This window comes from Dipodomys merriami, unplaced genomic scaffold (assembly GCF_024711535.1).
Source record: "Dipodomys merriami isolate MVZ:Mamm:240054 unplaced genomic scaffold, mDipMer1.0.p SCAF_274, whole genome shotgun sequence".
Taxonomy (NCBI): Eukaryota; Metazoa; Chordata; class Mammalia; order Rodentia; family Heteromyidae; genus Dipodomys; species Dipodomys merriami.
The window spans coordinates 1,070,061-1,097,373 of NW_027204204.1; the positions used below are offsets into that span (position 1 = coordinate 1,070,061).

Consider the following 27,313-nt stretch of genomic DNA (forward strand, 5'->3'; position numbering starts at 1 on the left):
ATGATTTCTTCTAGTTCCATCCATTTCCCTGCAAATGCCATTATTTTGTCCTTTCTAAAGGCTGCATAATATTCCATTGTGTATAGATACCACAATTTTTGAATCCATTCATCTGTGGTGGGACATCTGGGTTGTTTCCATATCCTGGCTATTGTGAACAGTGCTGCAATAAACACGGAGGTGCATGTGTCCTTGTATCCTGGTCCTGTTGTTCAGAATAGATGCCTAGAAGTGATATGACTGGGTCATAAGCGAGGCCAATATTTAGCTTTCTGAGGACCCTCCAGACTGCTTTCCAAACTGGTTGTGTAATGGAAGGAGATTTTTATTGGATGCAAAATTTGAAGTGTGGGCAAGCCAGTTTAGATTAAGACATGGTGAGGTTAAAATAATACTGTTTTCTAAAATAATTCACTTCTGAACTTTAAGAAAACAGTGCTATATTACGCAAAATGCTAATGACTAAAGTGACAAATATTTCAGAAACTGGACAGAAGTGAATCTTAGTGAGCAGATGGGATATGAAACTAAAACAGGAGATGATCCAAGATGATATAGAAACTATTAAGAGACATGAATTGAGGAAAAACAAGTGTGTTAAATGGTATTATATTTAATAATATGTTTAAAAGCCTTTTAGGATTGCTCTCTTATATAGACAAATAAGAGTTCTTAAACCTTGTATCTCTTTGCACTTCAGATTCTGTGCATTTAAAATATACTTTCTTTTAGGGTTATGTTTCATGAAGTAAACCTGCTGTTCTTAGACTCAAGTCAGGAGTATATTTGTTACTTGTGCTTTAAGCAGACACTTTTCATGTGAAGGATGTTGATTGTGATACAAGCAGCAAGGAAGGCAAGAACCTGAAAGGTAGATTTGTGTTTCTAGCTTGAGAGGCAACAATAGTGGAGAGACAGACAAGTGAAAATTGATGAAACAAGTCTGGTGCTAAGGTTAGTAAGATATAGGAATGAAAGATGTGAGGACATAAGAAAGAATAAATATGAAAGAAGTAGAGACAGACTCAGTTAAAGCTTGAGTACTTTCTGAATTTAGCGATTAAAAGTACTGACTTTGATAATACTTCAAAATATCACATACAAAGACTCAAACCATATTCCAATGTTCCTGACTCAATTTGGAGTACAGTCAATTTGACTCCAGAATTTTAACTCAGCAATTGTGTATCAGAGTGAAATTTTGAAGACATCTAGCCTGAAAATAACTTAAGAAAGAGAAACAATAGTGGACCTTAACCAACAATTATTTTTTATTTTTATTTATTGTTATTGTAATGGTGACATATAGAGGGGTTATAGTTATATGAGTCAGGTAATGAATTCATGTCTTTCTTGGGGGGTTCAAAATTTTTTTTTATTATAAAGGTGATGTACAGAGGGGCTGCACTTATATAAGTCAGGTAAAGAATACCTTTGTTTGGGGACCCTATCACCCCTTCCTTCTCATCCCCACCCACAAGTCGTATAGTTCATTTTCCACATAGTATCTAGTGAGTACTACTAGTTAGTACTACTGTTGCATTTGTTTCCTTGAGCTTTTTTTTTTTGGGGGGGTGGGGGAGTTGTCTTTATCATGGTCTATAAAGTTTGTGAATTCTAAAAAAAAAAAAAAAAAAGTACTGACTTTGAACCTGAGTAAAAAAAGATATTTTTATAATTTTAGCTAAAAGTTTTGCATTTTATGTTGCTGCATTAGAGCAGGTCCTTTAGTTTTAATTTTCCTTTAATAACTGAGTTAGCCATTTGATTGGATCTTACCGATGATGAGCAAAAGCCTCAGAAAGAGCTCTACTTTTGGTACATTGGCATCTGTAGTTGTCAGATGTATGCCAAGAATTCCAGTCCCATTTGAACCTTTGCCTTTTCATGTTCTGATTCTTAATTGTTTGGTGTACTTTGTTTTCATATAGTAGTATTAGTGGTGTAGATTTAGCAGTTTATTGGTTGGTAAGAGGAGAAACTGGAATCAATTAAGTCCATCATTGTTGCTTTCTGGAAAGCGAGGCAAATTATCATAAAGGGAGAATATAATCATAAGTTGTACCTTATCTAGTTAAAGTCATCATCTTGAGGTCCTTTTTTTGTTGTTGCTGTTGGTTGTGATTGAGGTCCATTTTTAGTGAGACTGAAGTAATCATTAAGAAGACCCTTGGGCTAAATAATACATCTTGTTGATATAATGTCTCAGGGTTTTAATTGTATGTCTGACTTAGACAATTACCTTTGTCCACTAAGGGCTGCTTTACTCAATTGAGCCATCTAGTGTGCCCTACTTGTTCTTTCAGCAATTTCCTACACAGTTGAAGGAGATTTGCATAATAGCACTTTGTGCCTTTAGGATTTTCCCCTGGTAGTCAGCCTGGGCAGTTAAGAATGTAGAGAGGATTTTTCACCTAGAGTATAGATGCCTTTACAAGATTACAAGATGCAGTAACATAGTCTCTCTCTCTCTCTCTCTCTCTCTCTCTCTCTCTCTCTCTCTCTCTCTCTCTCTTTAATGAGCTTGGCTTCCTTGCTCATGGTTATTTTCTCTACCACTTGAGCCAGGACTCCAGTCCTATTTTGTTTTGAATTTAAGGATATGAAAAATTTAAGCATTCTCCCAGTGAGCTTTATTATCTATGGTCTTCAGATTATAAGAGTGTTTTATTTATAGTTACCTTTTTGGTGTTTTTCATGTTAAAAAGGGGAATTGTAATCCTATCAAAACGATTATAATGTAATGCTAGAGTAATAGTAGATATTTTAGGAAAATTTAGGTGAGTAATACTCTAAAACAAATAAGAGTAGTTGCTTATGAAAATTTCAGATTTGTATCACATCTGAGTGTTTAGAATATATGTTAGAACATATATTTGCCTCATAGCTATTAAAGACCATAAATATTTACCCTCTAAAATATAAGTTCTTGACTAAAGTTGAAGTTTCCCCAAGTAGTTTTCAAAGTATATTAGTTTACATGAAAAGTATAATCATTTGTACAGATTGAGTCAAATGTCAAGATCCCAGGTGGACTCAATCCACAGTTGGCTATAAATTACTTGAAAGGTGAGTATTCAGGTTATACTTTGATACTATTTGGTGATAGGGTGCTGAAACTGAGCTTTGCAGCCCAGGTAGGTGGTGCTGTATTTGAATCTTGTCTGTAGGCTTCTATCATTTTTTTCCCCCCCGGTTGTGGGGCTTGAACTCTGGGCCTGGGCGCTGTCCCTCAGCTCTTCAGCCCAAGGTGAGCACTCTACCACTTGAGCCACAGTGCCACTTTTGGTTTTCTTGTGGTTGATTGGAGATAAAAGTCTCACAGACTTTCCTGCCCGGGCTGGCTTTGAACTGTGATCCTCAGATCTCAGCCTCCTGAGTATCTAGGATGACAGGCATGAGCCACTGGCACCTGGCTTTCTACCACATTTAAACAGTGGAATAATTCTCATGAGAACTCATACTTTGATATGTGTAAACTAGTAAGTTGACTTCTTTAGTAAATTTTATAAATATGATTTGGATAGGTTGGGAAGGTGGTTCAGTGGTAGAGCGCTTGCCTTGCATGTATGAGGCTCTGGGTTCGATTCTCAGCACTCCGTAAGCAAAAAGAAAAAAGCCGGAAGTGGCGCTGTGGCTCAAGTGGTAGAGCGCTATCCTTGAGCTAAAGAGCTGAGGGACAGTGCCCAGGCCCAGATTCAGGCCCCACGACCGGACCAAAATAAAAAAAATGGTTTGGAATAGAAATATTTACCTGTATTTAGAAAATGTTTCTAATGACTTAAGATGAGAAAATTCTGTTGCTAGTCTACGTGATGAAATCAAGAAGTGGTCTAGATGGAAAAGAAGTGGCAAAAGAAGTGGAAAATGTATCTTCTAAAGGAGCTGGTTTTGTTACTTTGTTATATAATAGGTATGATACACTGTTAAGAATACAGAGAAGGAGAGAAGGGGATGGGAATGTGGCTTAGTGGTAGAGTGCTTGCCTAGATGCATGAACCCTGGGTTTGATTCCTCAGTACTACATAAAAAGAAAAAGCCAGAAGTGGTGCTGTGGTTCATAGTGGTAGAGTACTAGACTTGAGCAAAACAAGCTCAGGGGCAGTGCCCAGGCCCCAGGACTGGCAAAAAAAAACCCCTCAAAACAAAAAACAGGTGACTAAAATTTCCAGAAAGCTGGAAAAATTTATTGATATATGTTTTTATTTTAGAAAAAGATCCTTTTGTTTTTGGTCCTGGGGCTTGAACTCAGGGTTTGGACACTGTCCTTGAGCTTTTTTGTTCAAGGCTAGTGTTCTACCACTTTGAGCAACAGCACCACTTCCAGTTTTCTGGTGGTTAATTGGAGATGAGTCTCATAGACTTTCCTGCCTCAGCTGGCTTTGAAATGTGATTCTCAGATCTCAGTCTCCTGAGTAGCCAGAATTAAAGACATGAGTCACCAGTGCCTGGCTAGAAAAAGATCATTTATAATCCACCTTACCTTTTTAGAATTGACAATAGAAATACTACCCCAAACAGCCCAGTCTGTTTTCAGTATTACATAATCAAACTTTGTTTAACTGCTTTGTAAAAATTTGAGTTTGGTGATACTGTCCTATGCTTGAGATGAATAAATTTACCAGTTACATAAATAATTTTGTAAAAAGACTATTTCTGGATCTCACTGGAAGTAATTTACTTACTTTGTATTTAATACCTAGTCTTTACTAGATGGGAGACAGGACTGAGAGGTGATAATTGATCCAGATTGAACAATAGGAGGAAGAGTGGGATTGTGTAGAGGGGAACCCTAAGGATTTTACAGAGGTCAGACTTTTAGAGAGAAAACTTACGTGGGCTCTGTGGAATAGGAGTTGTAATGGGTAGAAACCAAAGGCTAGTTTTTCTTTTTTCTCTGTCTGTCTGTTTTTCCAGTCCTGGGGCTTAGCTTCTTTTGCTCAAGGCTATCACTCTATTGCTTGAACCACCTTGCCACTTTTGGCTTTTCTGTTTGTGTGGTCCTGAGGAATTGAACCCAGAGCTTCATGCATTCTAGGCAAGCACTCTACCATTGAGCCACACTTGTAGCCCCCAAAGGCTCTTAAGAGGAGTTGAAGTGTGAGAAATAGTACTGGGCCAGAGGCAGTAAAAAGGAGGGAATGGATTTAAATATTTTTTTTTGTGATGAAATTGACAGAACTTGGTCACCAATTATGTAGGAATCAAATTGCAGACAGATGTTCTTAGTTTTATGGTGTTTGCATTCTTGTGTATTCAAAGCAGGGAGGGACTCTTGACAGCAGCTAAGAGCTATAGTTGTTAAATAGTGGAATTCATGCTTCTATCACAGTTGTGTATATAGAAGATGTTCACTGAGCTGTGATCTTACTGTTAAATTAAGCTCCCAAGTACCCTGACAAAGTTCTAAGTGAGGACTAGGGCATGTGTGTATAATAGGGGAGTGGGGGATAAACAGCACTTATAACTTGCATATTTCCAGAAAAGGATTGGGGTAGTAAGAATAAGATTTATAAAGGAAGGGCAGAGAAAAAAGATAGGAGTGAAAGTCCCTTTCTGTTAAGTGGCAGCTAGCAGGTAAGGCAAGGCGAGAGCATACAAAAAAAAAAAAAAAAAAAAAAAAAGCAATCAGTGCACTTTCTAAAATCTGTCCAGGCACTGTTGCCGGCCGTCTACCTTCTGGAGGGCTGACCAGGCCAAGAAAGTTATGTTATATATAGGATTCCTATGTAGTACCTAAAGGTGCAAGTTCTGTCAAGCCTACCTACCATGGTGTTAACCACTTGAAGTTTGCTGGAAGCCTTCAGTCTGCTGGTGCCAGTGGACCCTTCAATGTCCTGAATTCTTACTGGATTAGTGAAGATTCTATATACAGATTCTTTGAGGTTGTCCTTATTGATCTATTCTATCTATCAGAAGAAATTCTGACACCCATTGTATCACTAAACCAGTCTGCAAGCACCAAGAGATGTGTTGGCGATTCTTGCTAAGTGGGTTGGAGAGGGTGCAGTACCTGTCACCTTCACACTTACTGCTATTAAAAGCAATGTTTGTAAAATTTATATTTCAGAAGCAATTTAGGATAGCCCACATAAAAGTGATGAGGAATGCCAGACTAGTGGGGTTGGTAGACTGGGGCCTTTGGCGCAGGCAGTGGGTGGTGGTTGCGGGTGTGAATCACAGTGTTTTGTCAGAGGAGGAGCTCAGGACATTTAGGTTAGCTGCAGTGGGCAGAGAGAAACCTGACAAGAAGAAAGAAGACAGGAGAAGCAGCCTAACAGCAGTGGTCCTCTCGGCCTTGACAGCTTCTGCTGTGGAAGCTCAGAAAGCAGATAGGGCTTTCCTTGGCAAACCTGCCTTGAGACTTTTGAACAATTAGCTTTTATATATGCAGATTTTGTCTATATTAATTTCAGGTCAGTATATTTTTGGTAGAAGGATGAAATAGACTTACCTAAATTCTTCCATGCTTTTGTCAGAGTGGTGAGATTTTTAGAACCAGAAGAGAGAATAGAGGGAAGTGTTTGTAAAGACCACACGCACACACACACTATATACATATATATGTCTGTATGTATGTATATATAATTATATACATATATGTAGTATATATAATATGCATTATATATAGTATGTAATATATATATATATATATATAGTTTGTTGGTCATGGGGCTTGAACTCTGGGCCTGGGCCCTGTCCCTGAGCTCTTCAGTTCAAGGCTAGTGCTCTGCCACTTGAGCCACAGTGCCACTTATAGTTTTCTGGTGGTTAATTGAAGATAAGAGTCTCATTGACTTTCCTTGCCTGGGTTGTCTTTGAACTGTGATCCTCAGATCTCAGCCTCCTGAGTAGCTAGGATTATAGGCGTGAGCCACTGGCACCTGGCTACAGATACTTTTTTTTTTTTTTAATGGATGTCTGCTCATTTTGATTTGGAGTTCTCTCTCACTTTCTGATTATATAATATTATTACCATTATTGAGAGTAATTACTATGCCAAGTAATTTTTGCCTTGGGAATTGGGAAAATTTCTCTTTCTCCCTACCCTCATCTCCTGCCCTCTCTCCTATTGCTCCCTACCCACTTTTCCATTTTTGAGCACATTCCTGCTCTCCTGTACTTTGGAGTCTTCCTTCCCACATCTGCACTTTGACTTGGCAGCACATTTCTCAGTTAAGCACTGAAATGTACATATGCACTTCAGAACCTTTTCATGTAATCTCCTTGGTGTGGTGGGGACCCTCTCCAGTTGTCTTGAGTGCACTTACTGGCACAGCGTGTACTATCCATTGTTGATTGCTGTAAATTCATTCAGCCTTCCCAGATGGGCAGGTTTGGCTGCCCAGAAGCTAGTGTTGGTTTTCCTGAAAGTGTCATGTTTCTTTAATTTTCTACAACTGAGGTAGTACTAAGAAAACACAAAATATTTTCATGAAGTAAGACTTCTTAATAATTGAAACTATAAGGAATTGTCCATAGTTCAGCCACTCCAATAGATCAGATTTACCTCAACGCATATTCTTGTTAACGTGCACATTTTTGTACATAGATACAATCACAGTATAAATAGGATTCTTTATTCAGCTGCACTCACTAGCATATTTTCCATGTGGTTACAATTTTCATAATTATAATGTTAATGGAAAGTAATTTCTTTTATAAATTTAATAAGAAATTACATAATTGTTCTCAGATTCAGGCACTATGGAAGCATCTAACATAAAATATGAAGTTTCTTCTCCACAAGACAGTAGCTATTGGTTGTTTTAATTTGTATCATTCCAGGATCTTTTTCTTGTGTTCACACATCTTTTGAGTGCCTCTGTGTGTGTGTGTGTGTGTGTGTGTGTGTGTGTGTGTGTGTGTGTGTGTGTGTGTGTGTGTGTGTGTGTGTGTGTGTGTGTGTGTGTGTGTGTATGTGTGTATTTATACAGTTTCAAAACTGTTCCATTAGCTTTTTATAAATAGAATTTATAAATCACACATAGGATAATGATAGAAGGAACACTGATGTATCTAACAAAAGCTTAACAAAAACCATTTATCAGTTTATGGAGTTCTATCTTTACTCTTCCTTCCCATCCTCTTTTAATTCCATTCAGAGGCAATTCTTCTGCTGTAATTGTTATTCATTGAATTATGTAGTTATAACCATAGTTCTTTAAAAGACTTGCTTGTTTACATTTATGTGGGCAGTGTAAAACTCTCATTTCTGTTTTCCTTGCCTATAATGGAACTACTCATTTTACTTTTGCTATTCTGAGCTAAAGTATTTTAGCATTTTATTTGCCAATTTCTTGATTTTTTTAGTAAGATCATGAGCATCTTTTCATATGTATTGGGTATATAGGTTTCTTCTGTGTTTTATTTTTAAAAAGTGTTTAATCTCCAGAAAGTCCTTTTCCTTATCTCAGTTTCCAACCACTCACGAGTTAGGAATCTGTGCTCCCAGGCCAGTCTTTGCCTGCTTTGTACACTCCCCCTTTAGAGCTTCTGCTGATCCTAAGAGTTCTTTACTGCAGGCCTGGCCAGGCTAATTGCTTTGCAGCTACGTGCATTTTCTTTTATGAGGTAGATATTCCTAGTCCTGTTTTTCAGGTGAGACAGCTGAAACAAGAAATTTCAGTAACTTGTGTACACTTCCCCAGGAGCCAGGTGTCTTGATTTAGAGCCTGAATTTTTAACCAGTGTATTGTGTTGTGTGCTGTCATTCTTCTCTTGTCTAAATCCTTTTAGGACTTGAGTGAGCTCTTTCTAGCTTTCCAGACATTATTGGTTTCTTTCTTTTAGACTGAGCCTTTTAAAAATTAACAGTGTAGATCATATAATTTAGTGTAAGCATGGACCTAGAAACCACTGGAGCATAGAGATTTGCCTGAGATTAATGGAGTGATAATACAGCTTACATTTTTTAAAAGTTTCATCAGAGATTAATGGAGTAATAATGCAGCTTGAAAGTTCTTTCTTCAGATAGGGCAATAGATTTTTTTTTCTTTCCCCTTAGAAGGCTATATTCCTAACTTGAGGAATCATGGAGAAAATAAAAAAGTTAAGGTGGCTTATTGTTTTGATCGATGACTAGAGCAAGATAAAAACCTATATAAATGTATAATCTGAAAAACCCACCTTAGTTTGGGTTTTTATTTTGGGTCTGGTCGTGGGCCTGAACTCTGAGTCTGGGCACTGCCCCTCAGCTCTTCAGCTCAAGGCTAGTGCTCTACCACTTGAGCCACAGCACCACTTCTGGATTTTTTTTTTTTTTTGCTTATGGGTGCTGAGGAATCGAACCCAGGGCCTCAAGCACGCAAGGCAAGCGCTTTACCACTGAGCCAACTTCCCAGCCCTGAAAAACCCACCTTAGTAAAAAGTTTTTTAGTTCTTTTGTTTTTGTTTTTATTTTTGTTTGAGACTGGGGTTTGAATTCCTTATCTAGTACTTGCTTTAATTCACTGGCTTGTGCTCTACCACTTTAGCCATGCCTCCAGCCCACTTTTAATTTAAAGAAAACTGTTACTCAAATGCATAGGACTTACTGTAGCAGCATGTGTTATTCATGTGTGTCTTTCAAAATAGTTGAAATTAATTTCTTCTTTTTTTTTTTATAAAAAGCTTCACAGTGGGCATTTGAGAACAAGTGTGGACATCAGGGTTGACAACTTCATTTGGTTATTCCATTATCTATACATTAATCACAGTAGTGTGCAGTTGAAGATGGTTGTTCAAACTCCAATGTAGGCATTCTAGGTAAGGAGGAGTAGGAAATACTTCTTCTTTTTTTTTTTTTTTTTTGATCAGTAGTAGGGCCTGAACTCTGAGCCTGGGCGCTGTCCTTCAGCTCTTCAGCTCAAGGCTAGCACTCTACCACTTGAGCGTCAGCCCCACTTCCGGCTTTTTCTGCTTATGTGGTGCTGAGGAATTGAACCCAGGGCCTCATGCATGCAAGGCAAGCACTCTACCACTGAGCCACCTTCCCAGCCCCAGGAAATACTTCTTTTAAGGAAACTTTCAAAATGTTCCATAAACATGTCTAGCCATACTAAAGTTCTACACTACACATATGTCGGGGAAGTTGGAAAGTGTTCTTTAAGAGGGCCTGTTGTTACGCCCAGAGATGTAAAATGTGTGGTCTTATGGAGATGGTGCTTTCATGATTAGGTGCTACCCAGAGAAAATAATACCTACTTCAGCTTATGGTTTGTGATTGCAATTGAGAAATCATCCTGATGTCAATAATGAAGCACACTAAAGCTTCCCAGAAATTCATGAGAATCCTTTACCAGTTAAACACGTGCAAGTGTAGCATTTGTAAAGTTGAAGAAGGAAGTCTGTGACTTTGAGGCTAGCCTGTGGTCTGTGCTACCCAGAGAAAATAATACCTACTTCAGCTTATGGTTTGTGATTGCAATTGAGAAATCATCCTGATGTCAATAATGAAGCACACTAAAGCTTCCCAGAAATTCATGAGAATCCTTTACCAGTTAAACATGTGCAAGTGTAGCATTTGTAAAGTTGAAGAAGGAAGTCTGTGACTTTGAGGCTAGCCTGTGGTCACCTGTCTTCAAAACCAACCAGTGAGCAGCCAAATTGAATAATGATTTATGTTAATGATCGTTTCTATTTTTTATTCTTTTTGTGATGGTCTTGCTTTTGTAGCCCAGACTGGCATTGAACTCACTATGTATCTTTTGTTGGCCTCAGACTTATGATTCTTCGTGCTCTGTTTTCCTACTGCTGGAATTAAAGGCGCGCACCATCATCATTTCTGGTTGTTGATGTATTCTGATGTGGTTGGATGTGGAAGTCACTTATCTGAAAAAACTGCATACTTCTAAATGGCTCATAGTTTATTTTAGAGATAGGAAGATTTAAGGTATAGCTTTGGTGTTTTATTTTTTCTTTTCCTTTTCTTTTTCTTTTTGGGTGGTATTGGGACTTCAACTCAGGGCCTGGGTCTTGTTCCTGAGCTTTTTCACTCAGTGCTGGCACTGTACCACTCTAGCTACAGCTCTCCTTCCATCTTTTTTGGTAGTTAGTTGGATGAGAGTCTCATGGCCTTTAATGCCAGGGCTGTAGCTACAGCTCTCCTTCCATCTTTTTTGGTAGTTAATTGGATGAGAGTCTCATGGCCTTTAATGCCAGGGCATTAGATCCTTAGATCTCAGCCTCCTTAGAAACTAAGATTACAGGTGTCATCCACCGGTGCTTAGCACATTGGTTTTCTTTTATTGTTACTCTGTTTTATATTAATTTATTTTCCTATGTTATCTTTTTCTGTTTACTTCTGGTATAATTACTCATTCTGTAGTCTCTGATAGGTTTAGAGCAATTGTTTTATACGTTCATATTATAAATTTTAAAGCAACTGATTTTTGAGTACTGTTTAATGGTATCTCACATATTTTGGCATTTTAGCTTTTTTTTTTATGTCAATCAGCTCCAAGTATTTTGTTCTTTATCCCATGTGTTATTCGGAAGTATGGTTTAATTTCCAGATTTTGTGGGGAATAGGAGAATTCCAGATTTTTGGTTAATTTCTAACTTAGTTTTGTTCAGAGATTTCAATTCTTAAATATATTTGTATTTGTTTTATTGCTTCACATGTTTCCTCTTGATGAGTGTTTCATGAGCATTTGAAAAAATGTGTTCTGCTGTTGGTGTAATGTTTTATAAAATGGCAGTTTGACTTTGGTTGGTTGTGTTCACATTTTATGTATCCTTATTAATTTTCTGTTTACTTGTCCTATTTATGAAGAAGATATTAAAGTCTCCACTAATTCTAGGCTTATGTTTCTCATTTTAGATGTTTTTGCTTCAGTATTTTGAAACTCTTGTTATAGGTACTCACTCTTTTTTTTTTGTCTTTTTGAAGAACTGACTGTGTGTGTGTGTGTGTGTGTGTCCCTGAGCTTTTGCTCAAGGCTACCACCTACCACTTGAATAGCAGCTCCATTTCTGTTTTTTTTTTTTTTTTGGTGGTTAATTGGAGGTAAGAGCCTTAATGAATTACTTTTCTGCACTGGCTGGCTTCTAACTACAGTCCTTAGATCTCAGCCTCCTGATTGATTAGCTAGGATGACATGCATAACTCACTGGTGCCCCATTTTTTTTTTTTTTTTTTTGCTTTAAACAATTAACTTTAAAAATGATAATTTTAATTGATTATTTTCTGTTGGCTTATATTATACAGAGGGAGATTCCATTGTTACATCTCCATACCCGTTTACACTTTATTCCAATTAATTTTACTCCCTTATCACATTCCTTGCTTTCCTTTACTTCCAAAATAGCATTCCCAACAGGTTTCCTTGTTTCATTTTCATAGTTGTAAACAATCTGTCTTGGATAGTATTCATCCTCTTGGTCAACACAACCCCTTGTTGCTAGTCCCCACCTACTTACAGAGCCTATTTCCTTTTCTCCTTTTCTTTTTCATTTTCCTTTTTCTTTCTTTTCTTTTTTTGCTAGTCCTGGGACTTGAACTCAGGCCTAGGCACTGTTCCTGAGGTTCTTTTGCTCAAGGCTAGCACTCTACCACTTGAGCCTCAGCACCACTTCCTCCCTTCCTCCCTCTCTTTCTTTCCCTCCCTCCCTCCCTCCCTCCCTTTCCCTCCCTCCCTCCCTCCCTCCCTCCTTCCCTCCCTCTCTCTTTCTCTCTCTTTCTCTCTCTCTCTCTTTCTTTCTTTCTTTCTTTCTTTCTTTCTTTCTTTCTTTCTTTCTTTCTTTCTTTCTTTCTTTCTTTCTTTCTTTCTTTCTTTCTTTCCTTTCTCTCTCTCTCTTTCTTTCTTTCTTTCTTTCTTTCCTTTCTCTCTCTCTCTTTCTAAGTTTTTTGTTGTGAAAATACTGTACAGAGGAGTTACAGTTACATGAGCAAGGTAACGAGCACATTTCTTATCAAGCATAGTTGCCTCCTTCTTTGTAACATCCCTTCCCTCCCACCTCCACAACTACACACGCTCCCCACCTCTGCCTAAATTGTAAAGTTTGTTTTTCAACATAGTGTCTTGTACATCTCATTGTTGCAATGGGTCAGCCTGTATCCCTACTTTAAACATTTTGTTTTTTTCCCTTCCCCTAGCCAAATTATACCGATATCAAATACAGTGAAAACAGGGGTTATACCCCAATGGGGAGGAACATACAAAGCAACAAAAAAAAATCACATGGTACCTTGTAAATTACATTAGAAACAATAGCAAGAAAGAAAAAACCCACTGTGTCCCTATCTTGGGGTTCATTTCTCTTAACTTCATCTTATCTGCTGCTTTTTCTTTTTATGTGGTACTGAGGAATTGAACTCAGGGCTTCGTGCACACCAAAGGAGCATTCTACCGCTAAGCCACGTTCCCAGCCCCAAAGTCTATTTCTAAATGGACCCCTATCAGATCTTTTTTTTTCCAGAGATAGTTATCTTATTTCTGGTTATCTATTCTCCAAAATCTTTAGTGGCTTCCACTTTGCTTTTATTTTTATTTTTTTGCCAATCCCAGAACCTGGGCAGTCTTCCAACTTTTTTGCTCAAGGCTAGTGCTCTACTACTTGTCACAGCTCTACTTGTGGCTTTTTTTTTTTTTTTTTTTTTTAGTTTATTGGCGATAAGTGTCTTGTGGACTTTCCTGTCCCCGCTGGCCGTGATCCTCATATCTCAGCCTCATGAGTAGCTAGGGTGACAGGCGTGAGCCATTAGCACCCAGCCTGCTTCAGCAGGAACCATCTCATTTGTTTTCCTTTTAGAGAGATACAGGACTGTACTGCTAGCTGTCCAGTGCCTGAAAACAGTAATTTAATGTTTTGTTCAGTTTCAGTTTATCTATGGCAGATCACAGTTCTGGTGCTTCTTTATAGATATAGATATCTCATTTGCTCATGGATGTTATCTTAGTTCAGAGGTCAGCAAAACCAGTGTGTAATTATTTCAGGCTGTAGCCCATTTGAGTATCAGTTACAAGGCTCTGATTGTAGTGATTGTATGTGTACATACTATGTACACATAGTATGTAAATAAATAAGCATAGTTTTGTACTAGCAAGACTTCATTCATTACAAAAACAGTCCATAGTTTATAGATTACTGACTCTTTGCCAGCTGACTAAAATATAAATATTAGTCTGTGAAATCTTGTTATGAAGAATCTATGTAACTCATATTTAAAGTTCCAAAGAAACCTTATAAACCTTGTCTGACTAGCACTTGATATTCAAAGCTGTTCTATAATTTCCTTATCTAGTATTGACTTACTTCTCCTTAACCTCCTATATCAATGATTGACTCTCAGTCAGGAATTTTTATCCTTCAGGGAGCTTCTCACTGTTGTTGTTTTAATCAGTTTTTCCATTTGGTTCATTGTTACCACTTGGGACTGTGCTGAGCAAATCTAATTAATCTTCCCCATCAGCCTTTCATATAATAGAAGACTTTTAAATAATTTCAGAATCTTCTTAAGTACTAATTAAGTTCATTCAACTGTTTTTAAAATCATATTCTATTCTATTTTTACTTCCATGTTAATTTGCATGGAAGAATTGAACATGAGGCCAGATAGCCTCTAGCTATATACAATGTTGAGATTTCTTCAGTACCCTAGTCTTTCATTTGTTAATTTGTTCCATTTTATAGTAATCAGTTAGAGGCTGAAGCTAAAGTAACATGAAAGTTCACATCTGTTACATGGGATCTAGATACTGTACAGCCTAGTGAGAGAACAGTCCTGGCCCACAGCAAAACTGGTGATAGAGGGAGGAGTTTGAGCAGAGTCAAACGGGGGCCGGGGAGGGAAGCAGACCTCTAGAAGTGTTCTAGCCCAGCTGGTGTTTTAAAAGTATGAAGTGGAGAGGAGAACCAGACAGCAATTTATTATTATTTTGTGCTGGTCCTGATCTTGAGCTCAGGGCCGGAGCACTGTATCAGAGCTCAGGGCTAGAACCTTACCACTTGAGGCATAGTTCCAGTTGTAGCTTTTTGATGGTTAATTGGAGATAGAGTTTCACAGATTTTCCTGCCTGGTCTGGCTTTGAACTGTGATCTTCACATCTCAGCCCCTGAGTGCTAGGATTATAGACCTGAGCCACCAGTGCCTTGCCAACAATATGTTGACATGCCAAATTATCTTTGGCTTTTGCAATGTTATTTACCTGATGCCATATTGTTTTAGGAATATTCAGAATATTTGTAAAATGATACTTGTGAATACTCAATATTATTAGTAACTTTTCATTAACTGTATTTCTGTACCACATATTGATTAGTTTTGTTTAAATGTTACTCCCTTTCCCCTCCATGGCTTATTTACTTAAATAATTCTACATGGTTTATAAGAATATCATTCTTTTCTACTGGTCTTTATTTTACTTTCTTTGGAGGCTAACACTTTCACTGTTTTTTAAAATATAATTTTATTATTATTTTTTGTTTATGTGATACTGAGGAATTGAACCCAGAGCCTCATGCATGCTAGGCAAGCACTCTACCACTGAGCCACCTTCACAGCCCTGCTGCACTGGGTTTTTGTTATGTTGGTTGTTCCTTGTTTTAAACCCTAAAAATAGTTTTCTAGACATTCCACTATTGCAGATGAGGATTTAATGTGTTCTCTCTGCCTCCTATAAAGCAAATGTATCTTTCCATATCCATTTTACTAAAATAGTTTTGCAGTAATTTGAGTTGGCTCAGTATTCAGTGTTAGCATTACTTTGCTCATAGTATACCACTCATCCATTATTAATCTCTGAATTCTTTTTCTATATAACTCAAAATACTAGGGTAATTATTTTTTAAGTACTTCTTCAAGTACCTTGACCTTCTTATCCCCCAATTATTTGTTTGTTTGTCTGAAATTCCCCTAAAGCTCTCAGTATATTAGGTGTTTTATCAATTTCAACTTCCTGGTGGAGTTTTTCCTGGAGTCACCTGACATGTTATAATCAGATTGATATACATGACAAACTGGGTTATAGTAGGGATTTTCATTTTTTCCCTCCGTTCAGTTGTGGGGATTGATCTCAGGGCCTGGGCACTGTCCCTGAGCCTCTTTGTGCCCAAGGCTAGGGCTCTAACACTTGAGCCACAGTGCCACTTCTGGTTTTTGAGTAGCTAATTGGAGATAAGAGTCTCAGGGTACTTTTCTGCCCTGGCTGGATTTAAATCTTACTCCTCAGATCTCAGTCTCCTGAGTGGCTAGGATGACAGGCGTGAGCCACCAAGCCTGGCTGGGATTCCACTTTTTTGTTTGTGTGCCTGTGCTGTACTGGGGCTTGAACTCAGAGCCTGGGATGACTTTGCTTTTTGGCTCAAATGAAAAAGCTTGAGTGACAGTTCTCCTTCCAGCTTTGGTTAATTGGAGATTGTCACTGATTTTTCTGCCCAGGCTGGCTTTTGAACTGTGATCCTCAGATTTTAGCCTCCTGAGTAGCTAGGATGACAAGTGTGAGCCACTGGCCTCTCATGTTGTATCTGCTTTGCAAATCTCGATATTTGTTTTTTTGTCCTGGGGCTTGAATAGGGCCTAGGCACTTTCTCTGAGCTCTTTTGCTCAAGGCTTGTGCTCTACCACTGTGAACCATAGCTCCACTTCCAGTTTTTGAGCAGTTATTTGGAGAAGAGTCTCACGGGGACTTTCTGCCCCTGCTACTTTGAATTATAATCCTCCAATCTCAACTTTATGAGTAATTGGATTATGGGTATGAGCCACCAGTGCCTGGCTTGTAACTTCCTACTTGATTTTTCCTTTCAGTCATTGTTTGTTGGGTACAAATCTAATAGTCTCCTAAGAAGTATCATTATTATTATTATCATCATCATTATTGTCAGTTGTGGGCCTTAAACTCAGGTCTGGGCACTGTTCCTGAGGTTTTTTGTTCAGGGACAGTGCCCTACCACTTGAGCCACACCTCTGTTTCTATCTTTCTGGTGGTTCATTGGAGGTAAGAGTCTCACAGACTTTCCTGCCCAGGCTGGCTTCGAACTATCATCCTCAGATTTTTCCGCCTGAGTAGTTTAGGATTACAGGCATGAGCCACTGGGGCCTGGTGTTGTTTTAACAAAAGTTTGCCATTCTTTTGACTTTCTTTCTTGTGATTTCAGAGGTGATTTAGTATGTTTACTCTATTTTCCTGATTCTACTAGAGTAATAATAACCCTTTCACATGAGGAAGTGAGGTTAAGCGGACTTGGAATTTCCTAGGACATACACGTTTGAATTGTTTCCTTAAAACCCTCACCCAGCCATGCTAGGGATGGAACCCAGTGCTAGTGCTAGGCAAACATTGTACCATTTACTATACATACTTGGCCCAGCAAGTTTCTTGAAATTCTGAATATCTTCTGGCAGTTCCTCCTCACTGATCCTTCTAAGGCATAATAAGGATTTCATCTCATTTACAAGTTGCTTTAGTGAGTGGGATGTAATTAGCTTGAGCCAGGAGCCTTGAATTCATTTATAGTATGTAGGTCACCCCTATCACTTTACAGCTTCTGAAGCAGAGGTACCTTGAAGTGGAGTAGTTTTCCTAACATCATTAGGTAAATTGTTGAAAAACCAGGCCTAGAACTTCTGTCTCTTGATCTGCAGCTGGTGTTCTTTCTATGATGATACTACACCCTAGGATAATTCTTACTGGCACATCTGTTAATTTTACAGTTTTATCTCTGAGATGCCATGCTGAAATGTATGTTGTTGGTCACAAGGGATCTGGTGATAGGTCGCTGTGAAGAAATAATCTCCACTGGGACATCATATTTCCCATGTACTATACCTAAAGAATAGGACAATAAGAATACATTTTATTTAAATCACATTTATGTTAGGAAGTTCATTTATCCTGCTTCTATCATAGTCTATTTAATTAGCACATTCTGAATTGAATATGGCTGCCTTTTGTTTATGGCAGCAGTCTGCCAGTTCAGTTCAATTTTCAGAAAATCCTGACTGCCTGTGTAACAGATGTCAGCCATTTCTATGTTTCCCTCTAGCCTCTCTTGCTACTAGAATAGTTGTTATACATATCCTCTAAGAATTCATTTGTGTAGGTTCTATCTTACAGTGGTAACACATAGAAGGCATATGATTATCTGAAATTGTCTCTATTCGTGGGATAGTATGGGTACTCATGCTAATTTTCTTTAATACATCAGGAAGATTAAAGTCATGAACTTCCTTAAATTGGAAAGCATGGACATAAGCTTTAGTCATTGGTAAACTGAGTTGATGACAGTTTCTTTGTACTGTTTATGTTATAATCCTCAAGAGCTAATTGTTACCATTAGCAGCATAGCAGACTGGAAAGAATGTATGCTTTAATTTCAGTTATGGTTTAAATCTAGTTATATTTGGGATCTGCCATTTTCCATCCTATGGCTATGAGAGAACTATTAACCTTTTAAGTTCTGATTTCTTTAGCTGGTTGTGAAGATCAAGAATTATGTACAAAGACTAGTATGCTACTTGCTATTAGAAATTAAATATGAAGACTTCATTGTGGGGCTAGTAGGTAGTTGCTTAATAAATGGCGATGCTGGTAGTTATTATTGTATATGTATATATTACTGCTTTTGTTCTCTGTATATTTTAATTTCATCCTTTTGATTCTGTTTTTAAAACCTAATTGTAGTTATGAATTTATCTCTTTGAAGTAAATGCACATTTTGTATAATTTGAATGTAAAAATACTTCACAGTAATTAGATAAAGAATTTTGAATCTTAGATATACAAGTTGTTACAATTTGGGACTGTAAGAGTTCTTGTTAGCCGGGTGCTGGTGGCTCACACCTGTAATCCTAGCTACTCAGGAGGCTGAGATCTGAGGATCACAGTTCAAAACCAGCCTGGGCAGGAATGCCTGTGAAGTTCTTATCTCCAGTTAACCACCAGAAAATGGGAAGTGGTGCTGGAGCTCAAATGGTAGAGCTCTAGCCTTGAGTTGAAGAGCTCAGGGATAGCGCCCATGCCTAGAGTTCAGGACCCACAACACACACACACACACACACACACACACACGCACACGCACACGCACACGCACACAGAGTTCTTGTTAATTGTGTAGCCTTCACTTCAAACTGCACTAACCCTTCTGGTGGGGGGAGACAGAACTTGGCATGGGAATGATCTTTTGGAGACACTTTTCCTCACCTAGGTTGGCCTCACACTCAAGATCTTCTTTCAGCCTCTTGAGTGCTAGAATGACAGGTATGTGCCCACCATACCCATTCTTGATTTTTTAACAAAACAGTCATGGTGAATGATGATATTTTACTCTATTTGAAGACAAATCTATGATGGGAATATTTTTCTTGCATAAATGATTTCAGTAACATGTCTTTCCTCTTATCAAACATTAATTCAAAATTTAAAGCTAAGTCTTAAGGGTATCCATTTAATACTTATTCTTACTAGGCTTGATTGGTATTTCAATGATAGGTTTTCTAGTGAAAACTGGTATAATAATTTTAGCTTGAAAATAAAGGAAATTAAATAGTTTTTTTTTTCCATTGAGCCAGGTTCAGGTGGCTCATGCCTGTCATCCTAGCTACTCATGAGGCTGAGATCTGAGGATCAAGGTTCAAAGCCAGCCAAGGCAGGAAAGTCTGTGACACTCTTATCACCAGTTAACCACTCAAAAACCAGGAGTGGTGTTATGGCCAGAGTGGGGAAGCACTAGCCTTGGACACAAAAGCTCAGGGACAGCGCTGAGTTCAAGCCCCACAATCGACCAAATTTTTTTGATCATTTTTCATCTTTTGACTGAGTTATGAAACAAGTTGGCAGCCGTGTAGCTGCTGAACTTGCACTTGTAATAATATATCACTTGTTAGGACAGCTTTGTAGAGAACACAGAGCAGGTGGCAGTGGTTTCCCTTTGCTACTGGTTAGGAAGTTAATGGAAGTGTCAGGATTGGGAAACCATTTTGAATCAAAGTCAGACATTTGTTTGTTGAATATTGTTGGATGTTACAGTGTTAAAATGAGTAAATTTCTGTGCATGGATTTTCTTGAGGACTGACACATGTGATGTTTATGTGTGCCCTAGTTTTCTAACCCTTTAAATATAGTTAATGTCATGATTAGTGATCATACTTACTGTTGTATTAGTATTCCTTCTATTCCCTCCACCCAAAGTTCTTAGGCACAGAACATTATCTTTTACTTAGATGATAATATCTTTTATATAGCTTTTTAAAACCTGTATTATTTTTATTTGATTTCCTTTTTTGGCACTTAAAAATTGATGTTAGGCTTTCTCAATAAATACATAAAAATTATGTTTATTTGTGGAAACAAAGGAATTTCTATGATAGAAATATAGACAAAAAGCCGGGCACTGGTGGCTCCCGCCTGTAATCCTAGCTGCTTAGAAGGCTGAGATCTGAGGAAAGGGCTGGAAAAGGCAGGAAAGGCTGTGAGACTCTTATCTCTTATAAACCACTCAGAAAACTGGAAGTGGTGCTGTGGCTCTAGTGGTAGAGTGCTTGCCTTGAGCTGAAATGCTGAGGGACAGTGACCATCCAAAAAAAAAAAAAAGTCAAAGTAAAAGAAATAGTAGTACAATTATTAGTATGATTATAAGATAGTTTATGTGTTTGCTGTGTGTCAAGTGCTGTTCTAAGAGCTCTCTCTATAGACCAGGACCTCTCTGTAAATACCCAAATCTGAGGATGCTCTAGTCTTTTATATAAACATAGTAATTACATATAACCTGTGTACTTACTTCTGTATATTTTGAATTATCCTTGGATTACTCATGGCTAATACAGTAAAATGCTTTGTAAATAGTTGTGATATTTTATTGTTTGGAAAATAAGGTCTGTTTGTTGAGTATAGACAGGTATTTTTTCCCAACATGTTTGACGAGTAGTTGAATCCAGGTATGTGGAAATAGAAGAAGCATTTGTCATGAATCTTTTTTTTTTTTTTTCCAAATCTTTTTTTCCCCTTTTTCAAATTTTTATTGTTACTATAAAGGTAATATACAAAGGGGTTAAGTTACAGATATAAGGTAGAGTACATTTTATCATGAATTTTAAACTGGTTGTTTGGTATCAAGCAATTTCTCCCAAGTGAGTAATTAGGAAAACATTTATTTGTTCAAGGATTTCATGAATTATAATAATTATAATAGTGGAAAAAGTAGAAAATGGTCCAGTTCTTACCGGGTGCTTAAGTTATATTTCTTCAAATATTGGATAGAATATTATACAAACATTGAAAAAATTTTAGAAGAGTAATAAGTGATAAAGGAGGATATGAAATTATCCAGTACGGTTTCAGTTAAAAACAAAAACAACACCCTCCCCCCCCCCCCCCAGCAACCAGAAAGAACATATGACAGTTATTTCTGGTGTGTTTATAGTGAATTATTTTAGAACTTTTTTTTTTTTTTTTTTTTTTGGTTGCTGGTCCTAGGGCTTGAACTCAGACTATGTCCCTGTGCTTTTTGCTCAAGGCTAGCACTCTGCCACTTGGACCACAGCTTCACTTCTGGCTTTTTTGGTGGTTAATTGGAGATGAAAGTCTCAGAGACTTTCAAAGCCTGGACTGACTTTGAACTGTGATCCTCAGATCTTGGCCTCCTGAGTACCTAGGATTACAGTTGTGAACCATGGGCACCCTGATGAAGTTTTGTTTCTTAGATTTAAACTCTAAGAACAATCATAAAATACAAATGCATATAATGGAACAAAGTGACAGTAGCTTCTCTTCTCTGCTTGTTTAAAGTTTCTCTGTTTTAAAATGTGTTTAAAAAACAAAAGACCAAACTACTAGGGATTCGTTACAGAAGGAAAGCTTTTCTGTGTGCTGCATATTAAGTAACAGGAGTAAATCGCTGATAACTGCATCAGTTTTGTTAGCAGTTTCTTCCTAAATAGCCTTTGGCATGCATGATGAAGTGGTATGATACTGCATGTTAACTGCTTCCCTGATTGAAAAGGATTTAAACTGAATGGGAAGAAATTGAGAAAAACCTTTGAAAGAAATTATTTCACTTCTATAGGTTGATGAGTATCCCTTATCTGAAATGCTTGGGACCAGAAGTGTTTCAGATTTCAAAACCTTTCAAATTCTGGACTGTTTGTGTATACTTCAGTAACTGAGCATCCCTTATCTGAAGAGCTGAAATATATAATGCTTTGAAGTGTGGACTGGGAAACATTTTAGATTTTGGATGTTTGGATTAGGTAGTGTTGCTCAAACTGTGTGCCTGTTTTAAAGCTCTTACCTGATTTTTTCAATATAATTTATGATTTGAATAAGAAATAATGCAAAAAATAATTTTATAGGAAGATTTTTAGAGTGTTTAGGCAAATAAAATGGTTCAATAACAAATAAGATGACCAACTATGTAGAAATCATGATAGGAATTACAACCTCCCACCCTCCAAATTAAGAAGGGGAGATGTACATTTTTCACTGGGAAAAAAATCTTACACTGTTAATTTTAATGTATTTATTTTAGCAAATGGGCTTTTCTTCATGGATGGTGTTTATAGGGGCTTATAAGTAAAAGGAAAAAATGAAAACCATTGCATTTTCTTGTCTTTTCTAGGCTGAACTCACGGGGATCAAATGGCGTAGGTACAATTTTGGAGGGCATGGGGACTGTGGACCCATAATTTCAGCCCCAGCCCAGGATGACCCAATCCTGTTAAGTTTCATCCGCTGTCTGCAAGCCAACCTGCTGTGTGTATGGCGTCGTGATGTCAAACCAGATTGCAAAGAGTTATGGATATTCTGGTGGGGAGATGAACCCAACCTAGTGGGTGTGATACATCATGAGCTTCAGGGTAAGGATTTTGTTTTTCCTCAAACATTATTTGCATCCTATTTTCTGGAACAGTGGTAAATTATGAAAAGTTGAAAAATTTGCTTAAAAGAAAGATCCTGGGTTTAATAATGGGTGTCTATCAAAAGGAACATCCCCACTCTTACCCTTTTCTTTCTATTCCCATTTTCTTTTTCAGATTCTCTTTTCTTTTCTCAGCCTTGCTGAGAACTAGAACCTTGTAAAATCACAATTGTTAAAGGATATTATTTGTGTCTCCTGGGTATGTGGCGTGGAAACAAGCTGCAACCCACTGTTTTCAAATACTAGTAAATTCTGAGTAATTAACAGGACAGTGAAAGGAACACAGTTTTTTTTTTTTTTTCATGTATTGTTGCTATTGAGCTACTTTGGCAGCTGAGCTTTTTGGTGGTAAATTGGAAAGTAATACAAAAATGTAATGCAAGATTTAACAGACAAAATTATGAGATGGTATTAATTACTATATAGGATCTTAATACATTTTCCCTTGCTTTGTTCATACATTTTATGTAATTCAGTTATGCCAGGATATATTGGCTCCAGTGTTGATTAATTTTAACATCAGATTGCAGCTGGTATCTGAAAATTTCAAATTAACATAAAAGCCTCATTATTCTAAGGTGCTTTTTAATATACACTATACATTCATAACCAGAAAAATTTTAGTAATAATATTTGATTTGTTTGGTAAAAGATTTTTAAAAAATCCCTTTACTGAACACTTTCTATGTAGTGTACTATGGAATTTTTCTAAAGACTACTTCCAGTTTTTACTTTATTTTCAAATTAATTTTATTTTTGGATTTTTAGAGCCAGGATCTCATATTGTAACTCAGGCTAGCCTGTTGTTCTTTGTACTCCTGCTTTAGTCTCTTGAGTGTCAGAATTACAGGTGTGTGCCATCATTCTTTTATTTAAGAGTCACTCTTCAGGAGTGCTGACTCTTTTTGATTTAGTGTACCATAGATATTTATTTTCTCCACACTACTCATTTGTGGTTGGAAAAAATGTATTGTTTAAAAAAATTTGTCTGTGTTTTTTTTTTCTAAAGGAAGGAGAAAACTAATTTTAATTACTGTTTGTGGTCTGTTCTAAAAGTTATAAATTTACCTGTAAAATTTTCTAACTTCTTTGAAGCTTTTTTCTGTGTGTATGTGTATGTGTATATGTGTATGGGTCCAAAGGTATCTGCTGTCATAGCAGCTAGGGGGCGGTACACCACAGTAGACTAATTGAACTATCATGTGGTCCATTTATTATCTCAAATCTTTCTCCTGGCGCTTTTAGAGCATTGACTATATAAATACAAAAGCATAGTCTGGGAGAGGTGGATTTCTTAGCTGCTAATTGGAAAATCAGAATTTGGGCTCAATCACCTATTTCATGTGGTCAGTGGGTTACTTAGGGGAGGACTAGAAGCTTAGAACTTTGAGATTTTTTACTTTTGGTGCATGTGGTAGGGCTTCAAATCAGGGCTTGTGCACTGCCTGTGCACTGTTCCTGAGCTTTTTTGCTCAAGGCTAGCTATTGCTGTGCCATTTGAGCCACAGCTCCTCTTCTGGCTTTTTTGGTGCTTAATTTTTAATTGGATATGGTGTCTCATGACTTTTCCTGACTGAGCTGGCTTTGAACCATGATCCTCGGATCTTAGCCTTCTGAGTAGGTAAGATTACAGACATTAGACACTGCATGCAGCTGGCAGAACATCTAGATTTTTAATCAGGATTTTTAAAGTAAGATGCCGCCTAGAAGTTACTTAAGGACATTTGTTCATTTCAAAATCAAATCATGCCTATTTATTCCGTCGCCCCCACCCACATATAGAATAATGCAGCTTTTTAATTTTTAATTTTTCTGGGTTTAGTTTGGTTGGTTTTCCTCTTTTATGACTGTTTATGACTCTCATCTTCCATTCTTTTATTCCATCTTGATCCCCTATATTTTATCATTTGTCAGGTCAAATCATCATTATATAATGATGATGAAACCAAACTCAGCTGTATAGGCTTAATTGATGTATATTTATTCTTTAGAAAATTATCACTGACGTTTGGTGTAACTTAAGTTGTTATTACTTCTTATGAACTTTGATGCTGAGTTAAAAAAGGATAATAGGTGATTTAAAATGTCCATAGTTTTAGATTCCATATATAGATTAGTTGTTAAAACTACTTTTTGGTAAAGAATTAAGCAAAGTTTGACTTATTTTAAATTATTTTTAAAATTACAGAAATAGTATGTTTTAATTAGAAAATAAAAAAATAGAACCACCAAATGGAGAACACCAAAATAATCCTAGTCTAAAAAATGTTATTAAAATTAGCATATATTAGTTATATGGGGGAGGGAGAGTTCTTTTGTGATGTTTCCACACATGTAAACAAGGTATCTTGACCAACCTTACACTATCATTCTGTCTCATCTAATTCTTCTTCTGAAGACAGTTTACCAGGTCTCATTTTTGTATTTCTTTTTTTTTTTTTTTTTTTTTTGTCGGTCGTGGGGCTTGAACTCTGGGCCTGGGCGCTATCCCTCAGCTCTTCAGCTCAAGGCCAGCGCTCTATCACTTGAGCTACAGCGCCACTTCCGGTTTTCTGGTGGTTTATTGGAGATAGGAGTCTCACGGTCTCTCCTGCCCGGGCTGGCTTTGAACCGCGATCCTCAGATCTCAGCCTCCTGAGTAGCTAGGATTACAGGCGTGAGCCACCAGCGCCCGGCTTCATTTTTGTATTTCTAAACCGAGACAAACTTTTTTTTTTTTGAGGGGGGTCAGTTGTGGGGCTTGAACTCTGGGCCTGGGCGCTGTCTCTGAATTCTTCAGCTCAAGGCAAGCACTCTACCACTTGAGCCACAGCGCCACTTCTGGTTTTCTGGTGGTTAATTGGAGATAAGAGTCTCACAGATTTTCCTGTCTGGCTGGCTTTGAACCACGATTCTCAGATCTCAACCTCCTGAGTAGCTAGGATGACAGATATGAGCGACCAGTGCCTGTTAGAAATAAACCTTTTTGATCATTTTCATCCTCACTTAGGCTCTTTGTTAACCCTCTCTCTCCCACTGGTCCCTTTCTTCCCATCTAAGTTTCTCAAACAGTTGGTAATCAATATAATGCTGATTTGTGATTCAGTCTTTTTAGAAAAAAACTTATTAATATGTTGCAGATATTGTCCCATAGGAATGATTGTTTTCATTATAATTTACTGTTTTTTTTTTTCTTTCCCTGATCCTGGGGCTTGAACTCTGAGTTTGGGTGCTGTCCCTGAGCTTTTTGCCCAAGGCTAGCTGCTCTACCACTTGAACTGCAAGTCTACTACTACTACTACTACTACTACTACTACTTTTTTTGTAGTTTTAGTGGAGATAAGAGGCTTATAGACTTTTCTGCCCGGGCTGGCTTTAAACTGTGATCCTCAGATCTCACCCTCTGGAGTAGCTAGGATTACAGGAGTAGCTAGGATTACAGGAGTAGCTAGGATTACAGGAGTAGCTAGGATTACAAGCGTGAACCACTGTCACCTGATTTACTTATAAATCCTTTACTTTACTTTACTTTACTTACAAATCCTTTGTGCTACTAGAGTATTACAAAAGTAGAACATAAGTCTTGAGTATGCCCTATTCCTTTAATGCAAATGTTGCATTTTGAGAAAGTTGTTAGACAAAGTGTCCACTTTTGTATGTAAAAGTGGTTGAAATGATTCAGCCTAATATTGGAAATATTTGAAAGTTAGTTAATAAAATGAATGTTATTAGAAACATCCATTTCAAAAGAAGGGAATATGATATGTGGGCCATTTATGAGTGAAGAATTCAAAAGGATATTTTAAGTCATGTAATTTGAAGATAATTAGATTTTTTTTGTGTGTGTGTGTCAGTCCCAGGGCTTGAACTCAGGACCTGGGCACTGTGCTTGAGCTTCTTTTGCTCAGGGCTGGCACTCTACCACTTGAGCCACAGATATGCTTCTAGCTTTTTGGTGGCTAATTGTGGAGATCAGAGCTTTACCGACTTTTCTGGCTGGGCTGGCTTTGAACTGAGATCCTTAGAGCTCAGCCTCCTTGGTAACTAGGATTACCAGATTACTAGCTACCAGCACCCAGTGATATTTAGAAATTTAATTTGTTCTGGAGTATATTTGAGCCATTTCATTTTGGGTAAATTTTAGCAGAATACTGTTACCGGATGGGAGTACTAACTACAACAGCATTGTTATTTGTGACAGCTTTCTTTTATAGGGACATTTTAATTTCTTCAATATACTTTTTTTTTCTTTTTGGTTGATTGTGGGGCTTGAACTCTGGGCCTGGGCACTGTCCCTCAGCGCTTCAGCTCAAGGCTAGTGCTCTACCACTTGAGCCACAGTACCACTTCTGGCTTTTTCTGTTTATGTGGTGCTGAGGAATCAAACCCAGGATCTCATGTATACGAGGCAAGCACTCTACCACTGAGCCACTTTCAGTATACTTTTTAGGTATATTTTGGCATTTCCCTTTGTTATTATGGGATTTCCCAAACAACA

The 27,313-nt window shown here is 37.6% G+C and overlaps 1 protein-coding gene across 3 annotated transcripts in view; it reads left to right on the forward strand.

Annotated features, from left to right (window-relative positions):
• The window catches only part of LOC138837712 (mediator of RNA polymerase II transcription subunit 13-like), a 200,213-nt gene that overhangs the window by 12,087 nt on the left and 160,813 nt on the right, over positions 1-27,313 (forward strand). For all 3 annotated transcript variants that reach the window (XR_011375419.1, XM_070036665.1, XM_070036666.1), the window contains exon 2: positions 22,537-22,774. Coding sequence is in view for 2 of the 3 variants with exons in the window: in XM_070036665.1 (XP_069892766.1) it covers positions 22,537-22,774 (238 nt within the window). In the remaining variant the exon portion in view is untranslated. The remainder of the gene's footprint in view (positions 1-22,536; positions 22,775-27,313) is intronic.